Raw genomic sequence first — 20,438 nt, forward strand, 5'->3', positions numbered from 1 at the left:
GGGTGGGGGAGGGGCTTTGGGGGGGGTTATGGGGTGGGGGAGGGGCGTGAGGAGGGGTTTGGGGTGGGGGAGGGGCCTGAGAGGGGTTTCTGTTGTGGGGGAGGGGCCTGCGGGGGAGGGTTGGGGCGTGGGGGAGGGGCTTTGGGGCGGATATGGGGTGGGGGAGGGGCCTGAGAGGGACTTATGTTGGGGGGGAGGGGATTAGGGTGTGGGGGAGGGGCTTTGGGGGGGTTTAGGGTGTGGGGGGAGGGCCTGAGGGGGGGTTATAGGGATGGGGGAGGGGCCGGGGGGGTGTCACAGGGATGGGGGAGGGGCACAGGGATGGGGGGACCCTCGTGGGGGGTTCCCAGGGCTTGGGGGGAGGGGGATGTTTGGGGAGGGGGGGGAGGGGAGGCAGCAGGGGGGGGGTGACGGCGCTGCCCCTCCCCCGTCTCTCGGCAGAAGGGGGAGGAGGAGTACGGGGGGGTGGACGCCATCGTGGTGTCGGTGGGGGTGGACGAGGAGATCGTCTACGCCAAGTCCACCGCCCTGCAGGTGGGTCGGGGGGGGGCGGGGGGGCGCTTTTGGGGGGTCCCACCCACCCTTGGGGGTCCCACTTCCATTTTTGGGGGGTCTCATCACTCTTAAGGGTCCCGCCACCACCCTTGGGGTCCCACCACCCCTGCGTAGGGTCCCACCACCATTTTTGGGGTCCCACCACCCTTGGGTGGGGTTCCATCACCCTTGAAGGTCCCACCACCCTTGGATGGGGTCCCACCACCACGTTTAGGGGGGTCCCACCACCCTTGGGGGGTCCCACCACCCTTGGGTGGGGTCCCACCACCACTTTTGGGGTCCTACCACCCTTGGGTGGGGTCCCACCATCACTTTTGGGGTCCCACCATGGTTGGGTTGGGTCCCACCACTCTTGGGGCTCCCACCACCACGTTTAGGGGGGTTCCAGCACGCTTGGGGGGTCCCACCACCACTTTTGGGGTCCCACCACCACTTTTGGGGTCCCACCATGGTTGGGTTGGGTCCCACCACTCTTGGGGCTCCCACCACCACATTTAGGGGGGTCCCAGCACCCTTGGGGGGTCCCACCACCACTTTTGGGGTCCCACCACCACTTTTGGGGTCCCACCATGGTTGGGTTGGGTCCCACCACTCTTGGGGCTCCCACCACCACGTTTAGGGGGGTTCCAGCACCCTTGGGGGGTCCCACCACCACTTTTGGGGTCCCACCACCCTTGGGTGGGGTCCCACCATCACTTTCGGGGTCCCATCATGGTTGGGTTGGGTCCCACCACTCTTGGGGCTCCCACCACCACGTTTAGGGGGGTTCCAGCACCCTTGGGGGGTCCCACCACCACTTTTGGGGTCCCACCACCATTTTTGGGGTCCCACCATGGTTGGGTTGGGTCCCACCACTCTTGGGGCTCCCACCACCACGTTTAGGGGGGTTCCAGCACTTTTGGGGGGTCCCACCACCACTTTTGGGGTCCCACCACCATTTTTGGGGTCCCACCATGGTTGGGTTGGGTCCCACCACTCTTGGGGCTACCACCACCACGTTTAGGGGGGTTCCAGCACCCTTGGGGGGTCCCACCACCACTTTTGGGGTCCCACCACCACTTTTGGGGTCCCACCATGGTTGGGTTGGGTCCCACCACTCTTGGGGCTCCCACCACCACGTTTAGGGGGGTTCCAGCACTTTTGGGGGGTCCCACCACCACTTTTGGGGTCCCACCACCATTTTTGGGGTCCCACCATGGTTGGGTTGGGTCCCACCACTCTTGGGGCTACCACCACCACGTTTAGGGGGGTTCCAGCACCCTTGGGGGGTCCCACCACCACTTTTGGGGTCCCACCACCACTTTTGGGGTCCCACCATGGTTGGGTTGGGTCCCACCACTCTTGGGGCTCCCACCACCACGTTTAGGGGGGTTCCAGCACCCTTGGGGGGTCCCACCACCACTTTTGGGGTCCCACCACCCTTGGGTGGGGTCCCACCATGGTTGGGTTGGGTCCCACCACTCTTGGGGTTCCCACCACCACGTTTAGGGGGGTTCCAGCACCCTTGGGGGGTCCCACCACCACTTTTGGGGTCCCACCACCCTTGGGTGGGGGCCCACCACCACTTTTGGGGCTCCACCACCACTTTTGGGGCCCCACCACCACTTCTGGGGTCCCACCATGGTTGGGTTGGGTCCCACCACCCTCATGGATCCCACCCCCCCTTTGGGGACTCCCACCACCTTTATGGGTCCCACCACCCTTGGGTGGGCTCCCACCACCCTTATGGGTCCCACCACCCTTGGGGGGGGTCCTACCACCCTTGGGTGGCCACCTCGCCCCCCCCCGCTTGGCTAACGCCCCGCCCCCCCCCAGACGTGGCTCTTCGGCTACGAGCTGACGGACACCATCATGGTGTTCTGCGAGGAGAAGATCCTCTTCATGGCCAGCAAGAAGAAGGTGGAGTTCCTCAAGCAGGTGGCCCACAGCAAAGGCGGGGAGAGCGCCAACGGCGTCCCCACCATCACCCTCCTCGTGCGGGAGAAGGTGAGGAGGGGGGTGGAGGCGGTGGGGTGGAGGTGGAGAAGGTGGGGTGGAGGTGGAGGTGGTGGTGGAGATGGTGGGGTGAAGGTGGAGATGATGGAGGTGGAGATGGTGGGGTGGAGTTGGAGGCGGTGGGGTGGAGGTGGAGATGGTGGGGTGAAGGTGGAGATGATGGAGGTGGAGATGGTGGGGTGGAGGTGGACGTGGAGAAGGTGGGATGGACGTGGAGATGGTGAAGGTGGAGATGATGGGATGGAGGTGGAGGTGGAGATGGTGGGATGGAGATGGAGATGATGGGGTGGACGTGGAGATGGTGGGGTGGAGGTGGAGATGATGGGGTGGACGTGGAGATGATGGGGTGGAGGTGGAGATGGTGGGGTGGAGGTGGAGATGGTGGGATGGAGGTGGAGGTGGAGGTGGAGATGGTGGGATGGAGGTGGAGATGGTGGGATGGAGGTGGAGAAGGTGGGATGGAGGTGGAGGTGGAGATGGTGGGGTGGAGGTGGAGATGGTGGTGGAGATGGTGGGATGGAGGTGGAGAAGGTGGGATGGAGGTGGAGGTGGAGATGGTGGGGTGAAGGTGGAGATGATGGGGGTGGAGATGGTGGGATGGAGGTGGAGATGGGGTGGAGGTGGAGATGATGGAGATGGAAATGGTGGGATGGAGGTGGACGTGGAGATGGTGAAGGTGGAGATGATGGGGTGGAGGTGGAGGTGGAGATGGTGGGATGGAGGTGGACGTGGAGAAGGTGGGATGGACGTGGAGACGGTGGAGTGGAGATGGTGAAGGTAGAGGTGGTGAAGGTGGAGGTGGTGGGGATGGAGATGGTGGGGTGGAGGTGGAGATGGTGGAGATGGAGGTGGAGAAGGTGGGATGGAGATGGTGGGACGGACGTGGAGGTGGAGATGGTGGAGATGGAGACGGTGGAATGGACGTGGAGATGATGGAGATGGACATGGAGAAGGTGGGGTGGAGGTGGAGATGGTGGAGGTGGAGAAGGTGGAGGTGGAGTTGGGAGGAAGACGAAGGTGTGAAGATGGAGGTGGGATGGAGGTGGAGGTGGTGGGATGGAGGTGGAGGTGGAGGCGGGAGGAAGATGAAGGCGTGAAGATGGAGGTGGAGATGAAGGTGGAGGTGGTATGGGCATGGAGGTGGAGGTGGAGATGGGGGGATGGACGTAGAGATGGTGGAGGTGGTGGGATGGAGGTGGAGATGGGAGGAAGCTGAAGGTGACGTGGGGGTGGAGGTGAAGATGATGGTGGAGGTGGAGTTAGGAGGAAGGTGAAGGTCTGAAGATGGAGGTTGGAGGTGGGATGGAGCTAGAGATGGAGATAGGGAGATGAGACAGAGGCCGGGCAACGTGGTTGACCCCAGGGGTGACCCGGTGGATGAAGAAGACCTCAGTGGAGATCTTTTTTTTCCCCGTTTCTCCTCTTTTTGGTTCAGAACGAGAGCAACAAAGCCAACTTTGAGAAGATGATCGAAGCTTTGAAGGCCAGCAAGGGTGGGAAACGCATCGGCGTCTTCAGCAAGGACAAGTTCCCCGGTGACTTCATGAAGAGCTGGAACGATTGTCTCAGCAAGGAGGGCTTCGAGAAGGTCCGAGGAGGTCCCACCACCCTTAATCTCCTTTACGGGGAGCCTACCTTGATATCTCCTCGACGTTGTCCTTCGCCAGGTGGACATCAGCGCCGTGGTGGCCTACACCATGGCGGCCAAAGAAGACGGCGAACTCAACTTGATGCGCAAGGCGGCCTCCATCACCTCCGAGGTCTTCACCAAGTTCTTCAAAGAACGGGTGATGGAGATCGTTGACGCCGATGAGGTCGGGGAACGTCGGTTTTGGGGGGATTGGGTGGAATCCAAAAGAAGATGAGAAGCTCGGGTGATGTCATAACGATGTCATCCCTCCCAGAAAGTCCGACACAGTAAATTGGCCGAATCGGTGGAGAAGGCCATCGAGGAGAAGAAGTACCTGGCGGGTGCCGACCCCTCGGCGGTGGAGATGTGTTACCCACCCATCATCCAGAGCGGGGGCAACTACAACCTCAAGTTCAGCGTCGTCAGGTTTGGGGGGACCCCAGATTTGGGGGCGGGGGGAGGGGGACAATTCTTCTCCAGAAAGTCCAAAAAGGGTTGGTCGCCCCCCAAAAACAAGTCCATGACGGGTGATTTTCCCTCAAAAAAAGGAGAAATCTTCTCCAAAAACTCCTAAAGGTGGTGGTCACCCCCCAAAAAACGTCCATAACGGGTGATTTCTCCTCAAAAAAAGGATAAATCATCTCCAAAAAGTCCAAAATGGGGTGGTCACCCCCCAAAAAACGTCCATAATGGGTGATTTTCCCTCAAAAAAAGGATAAATCTTCTCCAAAAAGTCCTAAAGGTGGTGGTCACCCCCAAAAACAAGTCCATAACGGGTGATTTTCCCTCAAAAAAAGGACAAATCTTCTCCAAAAAGTCCTAAACGGGGTGGTCACCCCCCCAAAAAAGTCCATAATGGGTGATTTCTCCTCAAAAAAAGGACAATTCTTCTCCAGAAGGTCTAAAAAGGGTTGGTTGCCCCCCAAAAAAGTCCATAACGGGTGATTTTCCCTCAAAAAAAGGATAAATCTTCTCCAAAAACTCCAAAAAGGGGTGGTCACCCCCCAAAAAAAGTCCATAAAGGGTGATTTCTCCTCAAAAAAAGGACAATTTTTCTCCAAAAAGTCCTAAACGGGGTGGTCGCCCCCAAAAATGTCCATCACGGGTGATTTCTCCTCAAAAAAAAGACAATTCTTCTCCAAAAACTCCCAAAAGGGTTGGTTGCCCCCCAAAAAAAGTCCACAACGGGTGATTTTCCCTCCAAAAAAGGATAAATCTTCTCCAAAAAGTCCTAAAGGTGGTGGTCACCCCCAAAACCAAGTCCACAACGGGTGATTTTCCCTCCAAAAAAGGATAAATCTTCTCCAAAAAGTCCTAAAGGTGGTGGTCACCCCCCAAAAAAAGTCCATAAAGGGTGATTTCTCCTCAAAAAAAGGACAATTCTTCTCCAGAAAGTCCAAAAGAGGGTTGGTTGCCCCCCAAAAAAAGTCCACAACGGGTGATTTTCCCTCAAAAATGGACATTTTTTCTCCAAAAAGTCCTAAAGGTGGTGGTCACCCCCCAAAAAACTCCATAACGGGTGATTTCTCCTCAAAAAAAGGACAATTCTTCTCCAAAAAGGGTTGGTTGCCCCAAAAAAAGTCCATAACAGGTGATTTCTTCTCAAAAAAAGGACAATTTTTCTCCAAAAAGGCCAAAATGGGGTGGTCACCCCCCCAAAAACAAGTCCCTACGTCCAATTCGGGGTGGAGACACCGAGGTGACCCCCCAAATTTTGCCGTCCCACCACGTAGCGACAAGAACCACATGCACTTCGGGGCCATCACCTGCGCCATGGGCATCCGTTACAAGTCCTACTGCTCCAACCTGGTGAGGACCTTGATGGTGGATCCACCTCAGGAGATGCAAGATCACTACGCCTTCCTCCTCCAGCTCCAGGAGGAGATGTTGAAGGAGATGCGACACGGTGAGGACCAACCTTGAAGTTCTCCGGGGTTCTTGGAGCTCCTCAAGATCCGCCGTGGACACCAACCCCGTGGTGACATCTTGTTCTTCCAGGAACCAAGCTCTGCGACGTCTACGGCGCCGTGATGGACGTGGTGAAGAAGCAGAAGCCAGAGTTGTTGAGCAAGATCACCAAGAATTTGGGGTGAATATGGGGAGTTTTGGGGGTGGGATAGGCGTCGGGAGGTCGGGGACCTTCTGATGGTCCTTCGGTCCGTATCTCCCCAGCTTCGCCATGGGCATCGAGTTCAGGGAGGGCTCCTTGGTCATCAACAGCAAGAACCAACACCGGCTGAAGAAGGGTGAGGAGCACTTCACCCCACTTCGAGTGGTCCTCTTCCACCCCAAAGTGTCCTCTTCCACCCCAAAGAGGTCCTCTTCCACCCCAAAGAGGTCCTCTTCCACCCCAAAGTGTCCTCTTCCACCCCAAAGAGGTCCTCTTCCACCCCAAAGAGGTCCTCTTCCACCCCAAAGTGTCCTCTTCCACCCCAAAGAGGTCGTCTTCTACCCCAAAGAGGTCCTCTTCCACCCCAAAGTGTCCTCCTCCACCCAAAATTTCTCCTTTTCCACCCCAAAATTTGTCCCACCACCCCACGATTGTTCTCTTCCACCCCAAATTTTTTCCCACCACCCCAAAATTGTCCTTTTTGACCCCAAATTTGTCCTTTTCCACCCCAAAATTTTGTCCCACCACCCAAATTTTGTCCTTTTTGACCTCAAATTTGTGCTCTTCTACCCCAAATTCATCCTCTTTCACCCCAAATTTTGTCCCATCACCCCAAAATCTTGTCCCACCACCCCAAATTTTTGTCCCACCACCCAAATTTGTCCTCTTCTACCCCAAATTTTGTCCCACCACCCAAAAATTTTGTCCCACCACCCAAAATTTGTCCTTTTTGACCCCAAATTCATCCTCTTCCACCCCAAATTTTGTCCCACCACCCCAAATTTTGTCCCACCACCCCAAATTCATCCTCTTTCACCCCAAATTTTGTCCCATCACCCAAAAATCTTGTCCCACCACCCCAAATTTTGTTCCACCACCCAAAAATTTTGTCCCACCACCCCAAATTTTGTCTCACCACCCCAAAATTTGTCCTTTTTGACCCCAAATTTGTCTTCTTCCACCCCAAATTTTGTCCCGTCACCCCAAAATCTTGTCCCACCACCCCAAATTTTTGCCCCACCACCCAAATTTGTCCTTTTTGACCCCAAATTCATCCTCTTTCACCCCAAATTTTGTCCCATCACCCAAAAATTTTGTCCCACCACCCAAAAATTTTGTCCCATCACCCCAAATTTTGTCCTTTTTGACCCTAAATTTGTCTTCTTCCACCCCAAATTTTGTCCCGTCACCCCAAAATCTTGTCCCACCACCCCAAATTTTTGCCCCACCACCCAAATTTGTCCATTTCCACCCCAAATTTTGTCCCATCGCCCCAAAATTTTGTCCCACCACCCAAAATTTGTCCTTTTTGACCCCAAATTCATCCTCTTCCACCCCAAATTTTGTCCCACCACCCCAAATTTTGTCCCACCACCCCAAATTCATCCTCTTCCACCCCAAATTTTGTCCCACCACCCCAAATTCATCCTCTTCCACCCCAAATTTTGTCCCACCACCCCAAATTCATCCTCTTTCACCCCAAATTTTGTCCCATCACCCAAAAATTTTGTGCCACTACCCAAAATTTTGTCCCACCACCCCAAATTTTGTCCTTTTTAACCCCAAATTTGTCTTCTTCCACCCCAAATTTTGTTCCACCACCCAAAAATTTTGTCCCACCACCCCAAATTTTGTCCCACCACCCAAAAATTTTGTCCCACCACCCCAAATTTTGTCCTTTTTGACCCCAAATTTGTCTTCTTCCACCCCAAATTTTGTCCCGTCACCCCAAAATCTTGTCCCACCACCCCAAATCTTTGCCCCACCACCCAAATTTGTCCATTTCCACCCCAAATTTTGTCCCATCGCCCCAAAATTTTGTCCCACCACCCCAAATTTGTCCTTTTTGACCCCAAATTCATCCTCTTCCACCCCAAATTTTGTCCCACCACCCCAAATTTTGTCCCACCACCCCAAATTCATCCTCTTCCACCCCAAATTTTGTCCCACCACCCCAAATTCATCCTCTTTCACCCCAAATTTTGTCCCACCACCCAAAAATTTTGTCCCATCACCCCAAAATTTGTCCTTTTTGACCCCAAATTTGTCTTCTTCCACCCCAAATTTTGTCCCGTCACCCCAAAATCTTGTCCCACCACCCCAAATCTTTGCCCCACCACCCAAATTTGTCCTTTTCCACCCCAAATTTTGTCCCATCCCCCCCAAAATTTTGTCCCACCACCCCAAATTCTTGTCCCACCACCCCGACCTTCTCCTCCCCCACCCCCCAATTCCCCTCCCCCACCCCCAAACTCGCCCCGCCCCCGTCCCCTCCTCTTCCTCCCCCCCCCCCCCCCCCCAGGGATGGTCTTCAGCATCAACGTCGGCTTCTCCGACTTGACCAACAAGGAAGGCAAGAAGCCGGAGGAGAGGACCTACGCCATGTTCATCGGGGACACCGTGCTGGTGGACGAGGTGGGTGGGCGGGCCTTCAGGGGGAGGAGCCACGAGGAGCCACACCCCCTTCCCTTAATTCACCGGGCTCCTTCAACCCACCCTCTGTCTTCCTCCAGGAAGGTCCCGCCACCGTCCTCACCGCCGTCAAGAAGAAGGTGAAGAACGTCGGCATCTTCCTCAAGGTGACGCCGCCCCGGGGGGGGGGGGGATTTCCCCTCGATTTGGGGCAAAAACGACCTCATTCCCAGCCCAATTTTTTGAACCCCCAAATTTCGCTGGTTCCCCCCCAAAAAAAGAACGAAGACGAAGAAGAAGAAGAAGAAGAGAAGGACGAAGCCGAAGATCTCCTCGGTCGCAGCTCCCGGGCGGCTTTGCTGACGGAGAGGACGCGGGTGAGTTGTCCTCTTCCGGCCCCCCCAAAAATCTTCATTTTTTGGGGTGGGGGGGGTGGGGTTCTGAGGTCATTTCGGCCCCTCCCAGAACGAGCTGACGGCGGAGGAGAAGCGCCGCGCCCACCAGAAGGAGTTGGCGGCTCAACTCAACGAAGAGGCCCGCCGGCGGTTGACGGAGCAGAAGGGCGAGCAGCAGATCCAAAAGTAACGTTGTCCCCATCGCCCCGCCCCCCCCCCAAATTTGGTCAAACGGTTTCTCCGTTTTTTTAGGGGGGGGGGGGGTGGGTGGCCTCTTGTGACATCACGGCTGTGATGTCGTTTTTGGGGTAGAGCTCGGAAGTCCAACATCTCCTACAAGAACCCGGCTTTGATGCCCAAGGAACCTCACATCCGGGAGATGAAGATCTACATCGACAAGAAGTACGAGACCGTCATCATGCCCGTCTTCGGCATCGCCACCCCCTTCCACATCGCCACCATCAAGGTGGGGGACGCCCCCCCCCCCCCTCCCCCGCTTTTCCAGGACACCCCAAAATTCCTCACCCCGAGCGAGTCACCCTAAGATCTCCCGGTTCTGGTGGAGGGATGTGGTGGGACCAGCTGGTCCTGGAGAGCAGATGTGGAGCTTGGAGGGGGGGGGGTTTGGGTGAAGGTTGACTCCCAAGTTGGGGTTTTGGGGTGCAGCTTCACCACCAACGTTGAGTTGTTGGGGTTTTGGGGTGAAGGTTGACCCCCAAGTTGGGGTTTTGGGGTGCAGCTTCACCACCAACGTTGAGTTGTTGGGGTTTTGGGGTGAAGGTTGACTTCCAACGTTGAGGTTTTGGGGTTTTGGGGTGCAACTTGACCCCCAAGTTGGGGTTTTGGGGTTTTGGGGTGAAGGTTGACCCCCAACGTTGAGGTTTTGGGGTTTTGGGGTGCAGCCTGACCCCCAAGTTGGGGTTTTGGGGTGAAGGTTGACCTCCAACTTGGAGATGTTGGGGTTTTGGGGTGCAGCTTCACCCCCAACGTTGAGTTGTTGGGGTTTTGGGGTGAAGGTTGACCCCAAGTTGGGGTTTTGGGGTGCAGCTTGACCTCCAACTTGGAGATGTTGGGGTTTTGGGGTGCAGCTTCACCCCCAACATTGAGTTGTTGGGGTTTTGGGGTGCAGCTTGACCTCCAACTTGGAGATGTTGAGGTTTTGGGGTGCAGCTTCAACCCCAACGTTGAGTTGTTGGGGTTTTGGGGTGCAGCTTGACCTCCAAGTTGGGGTTTTGGGGTGCAGCTTCACCCCCAAGTTGGGGTTTTGGGGTTTTGGGGTGAAGGTTGACCTCCAACATTGAGGTTTTGGGGTTTTGGGGTGCAACTTGACCCCCAAGTTGGGGTTTTGGGGTGAAGGTTGACCCCCAAGTTGGGGTTTTGGGGTTTTGGGGTGCAGCTTCACCCCCAACGTTGAGGTTTTGGGGTGAAGGTTGATCTCCACCTTGGAGACTTTGGGGTTTTGGGGTTCAACCTTCTCCCACCTTCAACCCAACGTGGTTTTGGGGTTCAACCTTCTCCCCACCTTCAACCCAACGTGGTTTTGGGGTTCAACCTTCTCACCCTTGGTGTTTTGGGGTTCAACCTTCTCCCCACCTTCAACCCAAGGTGCTTTTGGGGTTCAACCTTCCCCCCCAACCCTTTCCGCTCCACCTTCCCCTCCCCACCCTTTCTTCTGAAACCTTCTCCCCACCTTCTCCCCCCTCCAAACTTTTGGGGGATCCCCCCCCCCCCCCCGCTTTGATTTTTGGGGTGCCCCCCCCCCCGATCTTCTCCTGCAGAACATCAGCATGTCGGTGGAAGGGGACTACACCTACCTCCGCATCAACTTCTACTGCCCGGGCAGCGCCTTGGGCCGCAACGAGGGCAACATCTTCCCCAACCCCGAGGCCACCTTCGTCAAGGAGATGTGAGCCACCACGATGGGGACCTCTTTTTTTTGGGGGGGGGGGGACACCTCTTTTTGGGGGAGGTCCTCAAGGTCACCCCGATTTCTTCTCGTAGCACCTATCGCGCCTCCAACATGAAGACCCCGGGCGAGCAGACGGTGCCGGCCCTCAACCTTCAAAACGCTTTTCGTATCATCAAGGAGGTCCAGAAACGCTACAAGACCCGAGAAGCTGAGGAGAAGGAGAAGGAGGTGAGGGTTTTTGGGGTGTCCTCAAGGTTTTTTGGGGGCTCCACAGGGTTTTTTGGGGTGTCCTCAAGGTTTTTTGGGGTGTCCTCAAGGTTTTTTGGGGGCTCCACAGGGTTTTTTGGGTGTCCTCAAGGTTTTTTGGGGGCTCCTCAAGGTTTTTTGGGGGCTCCACAGGGTTTTTTGGGCATCCTCAAGGTTTTTTGAGGTGTCCTCAAGGTTTTTTGGGGTGTCCTCAAGGTTTTTTGGGGGCTCCACAGGGTTTTTTGGGCATCCTCAAGGTTTTTTGAGGTGTCCTCAAGGTTTTTTGGGGTGTCCTCAAGGTTTTTTGGGGGCTCCACAGGGTTTTTTGGGCATCCTCAAGGTTTTTTGGGGTGTCCTCAAGGTTTTTTGGGGTGTCCTCAGAGTTTTTGAGGTGTCCTCATGGTTTTTTGGGGTCTCCTCAAGGTTTTTTGGGGGCTCCTCAGGGTTTTTGGGGGCTCCTCAAGGTTTTTTGGGGTGTCCTCGAGGTTTTTTGGAGGCTCCTCAGGGTTGTTTTTTTTTTTTTTTGGGGGGTGGGCTTCTTCTGAGAACTTGAGGACACCCCAAAACTTCTCCTCTCTCTTCTCCGAGGGCATCGTCAAACAAGATTCCTTGGTCATCAACCTCAACCGGAGCAATCCCAAGTTGAAGGACCTCTACATCCGCCCCAACATCGCCCAGAAGAGGATGCAAGGTTCTTTAGAAGCTCACGTCAACGGTAACGGACCTTCAGCTTGGACCTTCTGGAGATGTTGGCTGGGGGCGGGGTGGCAACGTCACCCTGAATTGTCCCCACCTTCAGGTTTCCGTTTCACCTCGGTGCGAGGAGACAAGGTGGACATCCTCTACAACAACATCAAACACGCCGTCTTCCAACCTTGCGACGGGGAGATGATCATCGTTCTCCATTTCCATCTCAAGGTCTTCTTCTGGGTGGGGAAAACCGGTGGCATTTTGGGGGTTGGTTTTTTTTTTTTTTTTTTGGGGGTGGAAGAGGAACAAAGCGGGTGACATCTCGGGGTGGGGGGGGGGGTTCCCCAGAACGCCATCATGTTCGGGAAGAAACGCCACACGGACGTCCAGTTCTACACGGAGGTGGGGGAGATCACCACCGATTTGGGCAAACACCAACACATGCACGACCGCGACGACCTCTACGCCGAGCAGGTGCCTTTGAAGGACCAAAGTCCTTGAGAAGGTTTTTTTTTTTTGGGTGGGGGGGGTGGGGCGGGTGGGGGACCACCACGATTTGGGGGGTGACCCCCCCCCCGTTTTATTTCCCCGTCCCTCCAAAGATGGAACGGGAGATGCGCCACAAGTTGAAGACGGCCTTCAAGAACTTCATCGAGAAGGTGGAAGCTCTCACCAAGGAGGAGCTGGAGTTCGAGGTGCCCTTCCGGGAGCTGGGGTAAGTGGAGATCAAACCCCCCCCTGCCCCAGGCGGTGGGTTTTTGGGGGGTCCATGAGGTTTTTTGGGGGCTCCATGAGGTTTTTTGGGGTGTCCATGAGGTTTTTTGGGGGCTCCACGGGGTTTTTTGAGGTGGCCTCAAGGTTTTTTGGGTGTCCTCAAGGTTTTTTGGGGTGTCCTCAAGGTTTTTTGGGGGCTCCTCAGGGTTTTTGGGGTGTCCATGAGGTTTTTTGGGGGCTCCACGGGGTTTTTTGAGGTGTCCTCAAGGTTTTTTGGGGGCTCCTCAAGGTTTTTTGGGGGCTCCTCAGGTGTTTTTGAGGTGGCCTCAAGGTTTTTTGGGGGCTCCTCAGGGTTTTTGAGGTGGCCTCAAGGTTTTTTGGGGTCTCCACGTGGTTTTTTGAGGTGTCCTCAAGGTTTTTTGAGGTGTCCTCAAGGTTTTTTGGGGGCTCCTCAGGTGTTTTTGAGGTGTCCTCAAGGTTTTTTGGGGGCTCCTCAGGGTTTTTGAGGTGGCCTCAAGGTTTTTTGAGGTGTCCTCAAGGTTTTTTGGGGGCTCCTCAGGTGTTTTTGAGGTGTCCTCAAGGTTTTTTGGGTGTCCTCAAGGTTTTTTGAGGTGTCCTCAAGGTTTTTTGGGGGCTCCTCAGGGTTTTTGAGGTGGCCTCAAGGTTTTTTGGGGGCTCCACGTGGTTTTTTGAGGTGTCCTCAAGGTTTTTTGAGGTGTCCTCAAGGTTTTTTGGGGGCTCCTCAGGGTTTTTGAGGTGGCCTCAAGGTTTTTTGGGTGTCCTCAAGGTTTTTTGGGGGCTCCTCAGGGTTTTTGAGGTGGCTTCAAGGTTTTTTGGGGGCTCCACGTGGTTTTTTGAGGTGTCCTCAAGGTTTTTTGAGGTGTTCTCAAGGTTTTTTGGGTGTCCTCATGGTTTTTTGGGGTGTCCTCAAGGTTTTTTAGGTGTCCTCATGGTTTTTTGGGGTGTCCTCAAGGTTTTTGGGGTCTTCTCAAGGTTTTTTGGGGTGTTCTCAAGGTTTTTTGGGGTCTCCTCATGGTTTTTTGGGGACATCCTGATGGTTTTGGGGGTCTCCTCCTGGTTTTTTGGGGTCTCCTCATGGTTTTTTGGCTTTCCTCCTCGTTTTTGGGGGTCTCCTCCTGGTTTTTTGAGGCCTCCTCCTGGTTTTTGGGGGACATCCTGATGGTTTTTGGGGTCTCCTCCTTGTTTTTTGGGGTCTCCTCCTGGTTTTTTGAGGCCTCCTCCTGGTTTTGGGGGACATCCTGATGGTTTTTGGGGTGTCCTCCTGGTTTTTTGGGGTCTCCTCCTGGTTTTTTGGCTTCTCCTCCTGGTTTTTTGAGGCCTCCTCCTGGTTTTGGAGGACATCCTGATGGTTTTTGGGGTCTCCTCCTGGTTTTTTGGGGTCTCCTTCTGATTTATGGGGATCTCTTCCTGGTTTTTTGGGGTCTCCTCCTGGTTTTTTGGCTTCTCCTCCTGGTTTTTTGGGGTCTCCTCCTGGTTTTTTGAGGCCTCCTCCTGGTTTTGGGGGACATCCTGATGGTTTTTGGGGTCTCCTCCTTGTTTTTTGGGGTCTCCTCCTGGTTTTTTGGCTTCTCCTCCTGGTTTTTTGGGGTCTCCTCCTGGTTTTTTGAGGCCTCCTCCTGGTTTTTGGGGGACATCCTGATGCTTTTTGGGGTCTCCTCCTGGTTTTTTGGGGTCTCCTTCTGATTTATGGGGATCTCTTCCTGGTTTTTTGGGGTCTCCTCCTGGTTTTTTGAGGCCTCCTCCTGGTTTTGGAGGACATCCTGATGGTTTTTGGGGTGTCCTCCTGGTTTTTTGGGGTCTCCTCATGGTTTTTTGGCTTCTCCTCCTGGTTTTTTGGGGTCTCCTCCTGGTTTTTTGGGGTCTCCTCCTGGTTTTTTGGGGCCTCCTCCTGGTTTTGGAGGACATCCTGATGGTTTTTGGGGTCTCCTCCTGGTTTTTTGGGGTCTCCTCATGGTTTTCTGGCTTCTCCTCCTGGTTTTTTGGGGTCTCCTTCTGATTTATGGGGATCTCTTCCTGGTTTTTTGGGGTCTCCTCATGGTTTTTTGGCTTCTCCTCCTGGTTTTTTGGGGTCTCCTCCTGGTTTTTTGGGGTCTCCTCCTGGTTTTTTGGGGCCTCCTCCTGGTTTTGGAGGACATCCTGATGGTTTTTGGCTTCTCCTCCTGTTTTTTTGGCTTCTCCTGGTTTTTTTTGGGGGTCTCCTCCTCATTTTTGGGGTCTCCCCCCCCCACCCAGCTTCAACGGCGCCCCGTACCGCAGCACCTGCCTTCTCCAACCCACCAGCAGCGCCTTGGTCAACTGCACCGAGTGGGTAAGTTTGAGGTAGGGCGAGAACTTTGTTTTGGGGGTGGGACCTGGGGACACCACCCCAATTTTGGGGGGGGGGGGCTGCCCCGCTGATGGCCCCGCCCCCCCTCCCCCCAGCCCCCCTTCGTGGTGACCTTGGACGAGGTGGAGCTGATCCACTTCGAGCGGGTCCAGTTCCACCTCAAGAACTTCGACATGGTCATCGTCTACAAGGACTACAGCAAGAAGGTCACCATGATCAACGCCATCCCCGTCGCCTCCCTCGATCCAATCAAAGAGTGGCTCAAGTAGGCTCCGCCCCTTCCCCCCGCCTCGCCCCGCCCCCCTCCTCCACCACCACCACCTTCTTCTTCTTCCTCCAGTTCCTGTGACCTCAAGTACACGGAGGGCGTCCAGTCCCTCAACTGGACCAAGATCATGAAGACCATCGTGGATGACCCCGAGGGCTTCTTTGAGCAAGGGGGATGGTCCTTCCTGGAACCCGAGGGCGAGGTACCGCCCCTTGGGGGCTCCACCCCTTTGGGGGCCCCGCCCCTTGAGGGGCCCCGCCCTCCCGCTTCTCCAGGTTGGCCCCAATCCTTTTGGTGGCCCCCCCCCCCCCCACCTCTTGGTGGCCCCAGCTTCGGGTTCTCCGGGTTGGCCTCACCCCTTGGTGGCCCCACCCCTTGGTGGCCCCACCCCTTGGTGGCCCCACCCCCAGGTTCTGCAGGTTGGCCCCACCCCTTGGTGGCCCCACCCCTTGGTGGCCCCACCCCCAGGTTCTGCAGGTTGGCCCCACCCCTTGGTGGCCCCACCCCCAGGTTCTGCAGGTTGGCCCCACCCCTTGGTGGCCCCACCCCCAGGTTCTCCAGGCTGGCCCCACCCCTTGGTGGCCCCACCTCCAGGTTCTCCAGGTTGGCCCCACCCCTTGGTGGCCCCACCCCCAGGTTCTCCAGGTTGTCCCCACCCCTTGGTGGCTCCACCCCCAGGTTGTCCCCACCCCCAGCTTGTCCCCACCCTTGGTGGCCCCACCCCCAGGTTCTCCAGGTTGTCGCCACCCTTGATGTCCTCACCTTGGGTGGCCCCACCCTGGTGGCCCCACCCTTGGTGGCCCCACCCCCAGGTTCTCCAGGTTGTCCCCACCCTTGATGTCCCCACCTTGGGTGGCCCCACCCTGACGTCCCCACCCTGGTGGCCCCACCCTGGTGGCCCCACCTCCAGGTTCTCCACGTTGTCCCCACCCTTGATGTCCCCACCTTGGGTGGCCCCACCCTGGTGGCCCCACCCTTGGTGGCCCCACCCCCAGGTTCTCCAGGTTGTCCCCACCCTTGATGTCCCCACCTTGGGTGGCCCCACCCTTGGTGGCCCCACCTCCAGGTTGTCCCCACCCTTGATGTCCTCACCTTGGGTGGCCCCACCCTGGTGGCCCCACCCTTGGTGGCCCCACCCTTGGTGGCCCCACCGCCTCCCCCCGCTGTCCCCAGGGCAGTGACGCGGAGGTGGGCGAGTCCGAGTCGGAGATGGAGGACGAGACCTTCAACCCCTCGGAGGAGGACTACGAGGAGGAGGAGGAGGACAGCGATGAAGATTACTCCTCCGAGGCCGAGGAGTCAGGTGGGTGGGGGGGGGGCGGGGTGGCACGTCCCCGAGGAGGTCATCGTGGCCGGAAGGAGGAGGAGGTGTCCTCAAGGAGGGTGGCCCGTCCCTCAAGAGGCCACCACGTCCCCATGGGGGCCACCACGTCCCCATGGAGGCCACCACAACACCATGGAGGCCACCACATCCCCATGGAGGCCACCACGTCCCCATGGAGGCCCACTACAACCCCTGGGAGATACCACCCACCTCCCTTTGGAGGCCACCACGTCCCCATGGAGGCCACCAGGTCCCCATGGTGGGCCACCACGTCCCCATGGAGGCCACCACATCCCCATGGAGGCCCACCACAACCCCTGGGAGATACCACCCCCCTCCCTTTGGCGGCCACCACAACCCGTTGGAGGCCACCACGTCCCCGTGGAGGCTACCACATCCCCATGGAGGGCCACCACGTCCCCTTGAAGGCCACCACGTCCCCATGGAGGCCACCACGTCCCCATGGAGGCCCACCACAACCCCTGGGAGATACCACCCACCTCCCTTTGGAGGCCACCACGTCCCCATGGGGGCCACCAGGTCCCCTTGGAGGCCACCAGGTCCCCACGGAGGCCACCACGTCCCCATGGAGGGCCACCACGTCCCCATGGGGGCCACCACGTCCCCATGGAGGCCCACCACAACCCCTGGGAGATACCACCCACCTCCCTTTGGAGGCCACCACATCCCCATGGAGGGCCACCAGGTCCCCACGGAGGCCACCACATCCCCATGGAGGGCCACCACGTCCCCATGGAGGCCACCACAACCCCTGGAAGATACCACTCATGTCCCCTTGGAGGCCACCACATCCCCATGGAGGCCACCAGGTCCCCATGGAGGGCCACCATGTCCCCACGGAGGCCCACCACAACCCCTGGGAGATACCACCCACCTCCCTTTGGAGGCCACCACATCCCCATGGAGGCCACCACGTCCCCATGGAGGCTACCAGGTCCCCTTGGAGGCCACCACATCCCCATGGAGGCCACCACGTCCCCATGGAGGGCCACCACGTCCCCATGGGGGCCACCACGTCCCCATGGAGGGCCACCACAACCCCTGGGAGATACCACCCACCTCCCTTTGGAGGCCACCACGTCCCCACGGGGGCCCACCACAACCCCTGGGAGATACCACCCACCTCCCTTTGGAGGCCACCACAACCCGTTGGAGGCCACCACATCCCCATGGAGGCTACCAGGTCCCCTTGGAGGCCACCACGTCCCCTTGGAGGCCACCACATCCCCATGGAGGCCACCACATCCCCATGGAGGGCCACCACGTCCCCTTGGAGGCCACCAGGTCCCCATGGAGGGCCACCACGTCCCCATGGGGGCCCACCACAACCCCTGGGAGATACCACCCACCTCCCTTTGGAGGCCACCACGTCCCCATGGAGGCCCACCACAACCCTTTGGAGGCCACCACGTCCCCATGGGGGCCACCAGGTCCCCATGGAGGGCCACCATGTCCCCACGGAGGCCCACCACAACCCCTGGGAGATACCACCCACCTCCCTTTGGAGGCCACCACATTCCCATGGAGGCCACCACGTCCCCATGGAGGCCACCAGGTCCCCTTGGAGGCCACCACATCCCCATGGAGGCCACCACGTCCCCATGGAGGCCACCAGGTCCCCATGGAGGGCCACCACGTCCCCATGGGGGCCCACCACAACCCCTGGGAGATACCACCCACCTCCCTTTGGAGGCCACCACGTCCCCATGGGGGCCACCACGTCCCCACGGAGGCCACCACGTCCCCATGGGGGCCACCAGGTCCCCATGGAGGCCACCACGTCCCCACGGGGGCCCACCACAACCCCTGGGAGATACCACCCACCTCTCTTTGGAGGCCACCACGTCCCCATGGGGGCCACCAGGTCCCCTTGGAGGCCACCAGGTCCCCATGGAGGGCCACCACGTCCCCATGGAGGCCACCACAACCCCTGGGAGATACCACCCATGTCCCCTTGGAGGCCACCACATCCCCATGGAGGCCACCAGGTCCCCATGGAGGGCCACCACGTCCCCACGGAGGCCACCACGTCCCCATGGGGACCACCAGGTCCCCATGGAGGGCCACCACAACCCCTGGGAGATACCACCCATGTCCCCTTGGAGGCCACCACATCCCCATGGAGGCCACCAGGTCCCCATGGAGGCTACCAGGTCCCCTTGGAGGCCACCACATCCCCATGGAGGCCACCAGGTCCCCATGGAGGGCCACCATGTCCCCATGGGGGCCCACCACAACCCCTGGGAGATACCACCCATGTCCCCTTGGAGGCCACCACGTCCCCACGGAGGCCACCACGTCCCCATGGAGGCCACCACGTCCCCATGGAGGGCCACCACGTCCCCATGGAGGCCCACCACAACCCCTGGGAGATACCACCCACCTCCCTTTGGAGGCCACCACATCCCCATGGAGGCCACCAGGTCCCCATGGAGGCCACCAGGTCCCCATGGAGGCCACCACAACCCCTGGGAGATACCACCCATGTCCCCTTGGAGGCCACCACATCCCCATGGAGGCCACCACGTTCCCATGGAGGCCACCAGGTCCCCATGGAGGGCCACCACGTCCCCATGGAGGCCACCAGGTCCCCATGGAGGGCCACCACGTCCCCACGGGGGCCACCACGTCCCCATGGGGGCCACCAGGTCCCCATGGAGGGCCACCACGTCCCCACGGAGGCCACCACGTCCCCACGGGGGCCCACCACAACCCCTGGGAGATGCCACCCTCCCCCCCTCCCTTCCAGAATATTCCAAGGAGTCCCTGGGCAGCGAGGAGGAGAGCGGCAAAGACTGGGACGAGCTGGAAGAAGAAGCTCGAAAAGGTGAGGCCGAGGGGTGGGGGGACCCCCAAAATTTGGGGGGGGGGGGGCCCCCCTTGACCCCACCCCCCTTGACCCCGCCCCCCCTTCCCCATCAGCTGACCGCGAGAGCCAATACGAGGAGGAGGAGGAGCACGGCCGCAGCCGGAAGAGGAAGGCTCCCGCCGGGCGGGGCGCCCACCCCCGCAACCCGGGGCCCCCCAAAAAGAAGAGGAAGTAGGGGACACAACCCCTCCCCCCGCCCTTCCCTCCCCCCCCCCCCCCCCCCCGAAAAATTGGGGGGGGGGCCCCCGGGAAAAAAATTTGGGGTCCTCCTGCGAAATTTCGGGGGGTTCCTCTCAAAATTTGGGGGGGGTTCCTCTCAAGATTTGGGGGTTCCCCTCAAAATTTGGGGGTTCCCCTCAAGATTTTGGGGTTCCCCTCAAAATTTGGGGGGTTCTTCTCAAGATTTTGGGGTTCCCCTCCAAATTTGGGGGGGGTCTCCCCCGTAATTTGGGGTTTTCATCAGAATTTGGGGGTTCTCCTGCAAAATTTGGGGGGGTTTCCTCAAAATTTGGGGGTTGTTCTCAAAATTTTGGGGGTTCTCCTCAAAATTTGGGGGTTCCCCTCAAGATTTTGGGGTTCCCCTCAAAATTTGGGGGGTTCTTCTCAAGATTTTGGGGTTCCCCTCCAAATTTGGGGGGGTTCTCCCCCGTAATTTGGGGTTTTCATCAGAATTTGGGGGTTCTCCTGCAAAATTTGGGGGGTTTCCTCAAAATTTGGGGGTTCTTCTCAAAATTTTGGGGGTTCTCCTCAAAATTTTGGGGGTTCTTCTCAAGATTTTGGGGTTCCCCTCCAAATTTGGGGGGTTTTCATCAAAATTTTGGCGTTCTCGTCAAAATTTGGGGGGGGGTTTCTCAAAATTTGGAGGATCTCCTCAAAATTTGGGGGGTTCTTCTCACAATTTTGGGGTTCTTCTCTAAGTTTGGGGGTCCCCCCTCCAAATTTTGGGGGGTTCT

The 20,438-nt window shown here is 57.8% G+C and overlaps 1 protein-coding gene across 2 annotated transcripts; it reads left to right on the forward strand.

The window, feature by feature from the left end:
* Nucleotides 1–399: 399 nt before the first annotated feature.
* On the forward strand, nucleotides 400–19,703 carry SUPT16H (SPT16 homolog, facilitates chromatin remodeling subunit). 2 transcript variants are annotated; one of them, XM_075135315.1, is made up of 25 exons: nucleotides 400–534; nucleotides 2,371–2,541; nucleotides 3,986–4,138; nucleotides 4,218–4,364; nucleotides 4,455–4,606; nucleotides 5,914–6,086; nucleotides 6,179–6,269; nucleotides 6,353–6,426; nucleotides 8,593–8,705; nucleotides 8,804–8,869; nucleotides 8,984–9,079; nucleotides 9,168–9,283; nucleotides 9,410–9,563; nucleotides 10,876–11,003; nucleotides 11,099–11,234; nucleotides 11,841–11,967; nucleotides 12,052–12,170; nucleotides 12,291–12,416; nucleotides 12,545–12,657; nucleotides 14,910–14,985; nucleotides 15,099–15,268; nucleotides 15,344–15,473; nucleotides 16,445–16,574; nucleotides 19,366–19,443; nucleotides 19,539–19,703. In XM_075135315.1, exons 2-25 carry the CDS (start codon nucleotides 2,407–2,409, stop codon nucleotides 19,658–19,660), a joined length of 2,925 nt encoding a protein of 974 aa, XP_074991416.1. In that variant the 5' UTR covers nucleotides 400–534; nucleotides 2,371–2,406; the 3' UTR covers nucleotides 19,661–19,703. The 2 variants fall into 2 exon arrangements, with proteins under 2 accessions (XP_074991416.1, XP_074991417.1); XM_075135316.1 differs by lacking the exons at nucleotides 400–534; nucleotides 2,371–2,541; nucleotides 3,986–4,138 and having other exon boundaries at nucleotides 4,459–4,606.
* The last annotated feature ends 735 nt before the right edge of the window (nucleotides 19,704–20,438 follow it).

Source organism: Calonectris borealis, chromosome 38, assembly GCF_964195595.1.
Source record: "Calonectris borealis chromosome 38, bCalBor7.hap1.2, whole genome shotgun sequence".
NCBI lineage: Eukaryota > Metazoa > Chordata > Aves > Procellariiformes > Procellariidae > Calonectris > Calonectris borealis.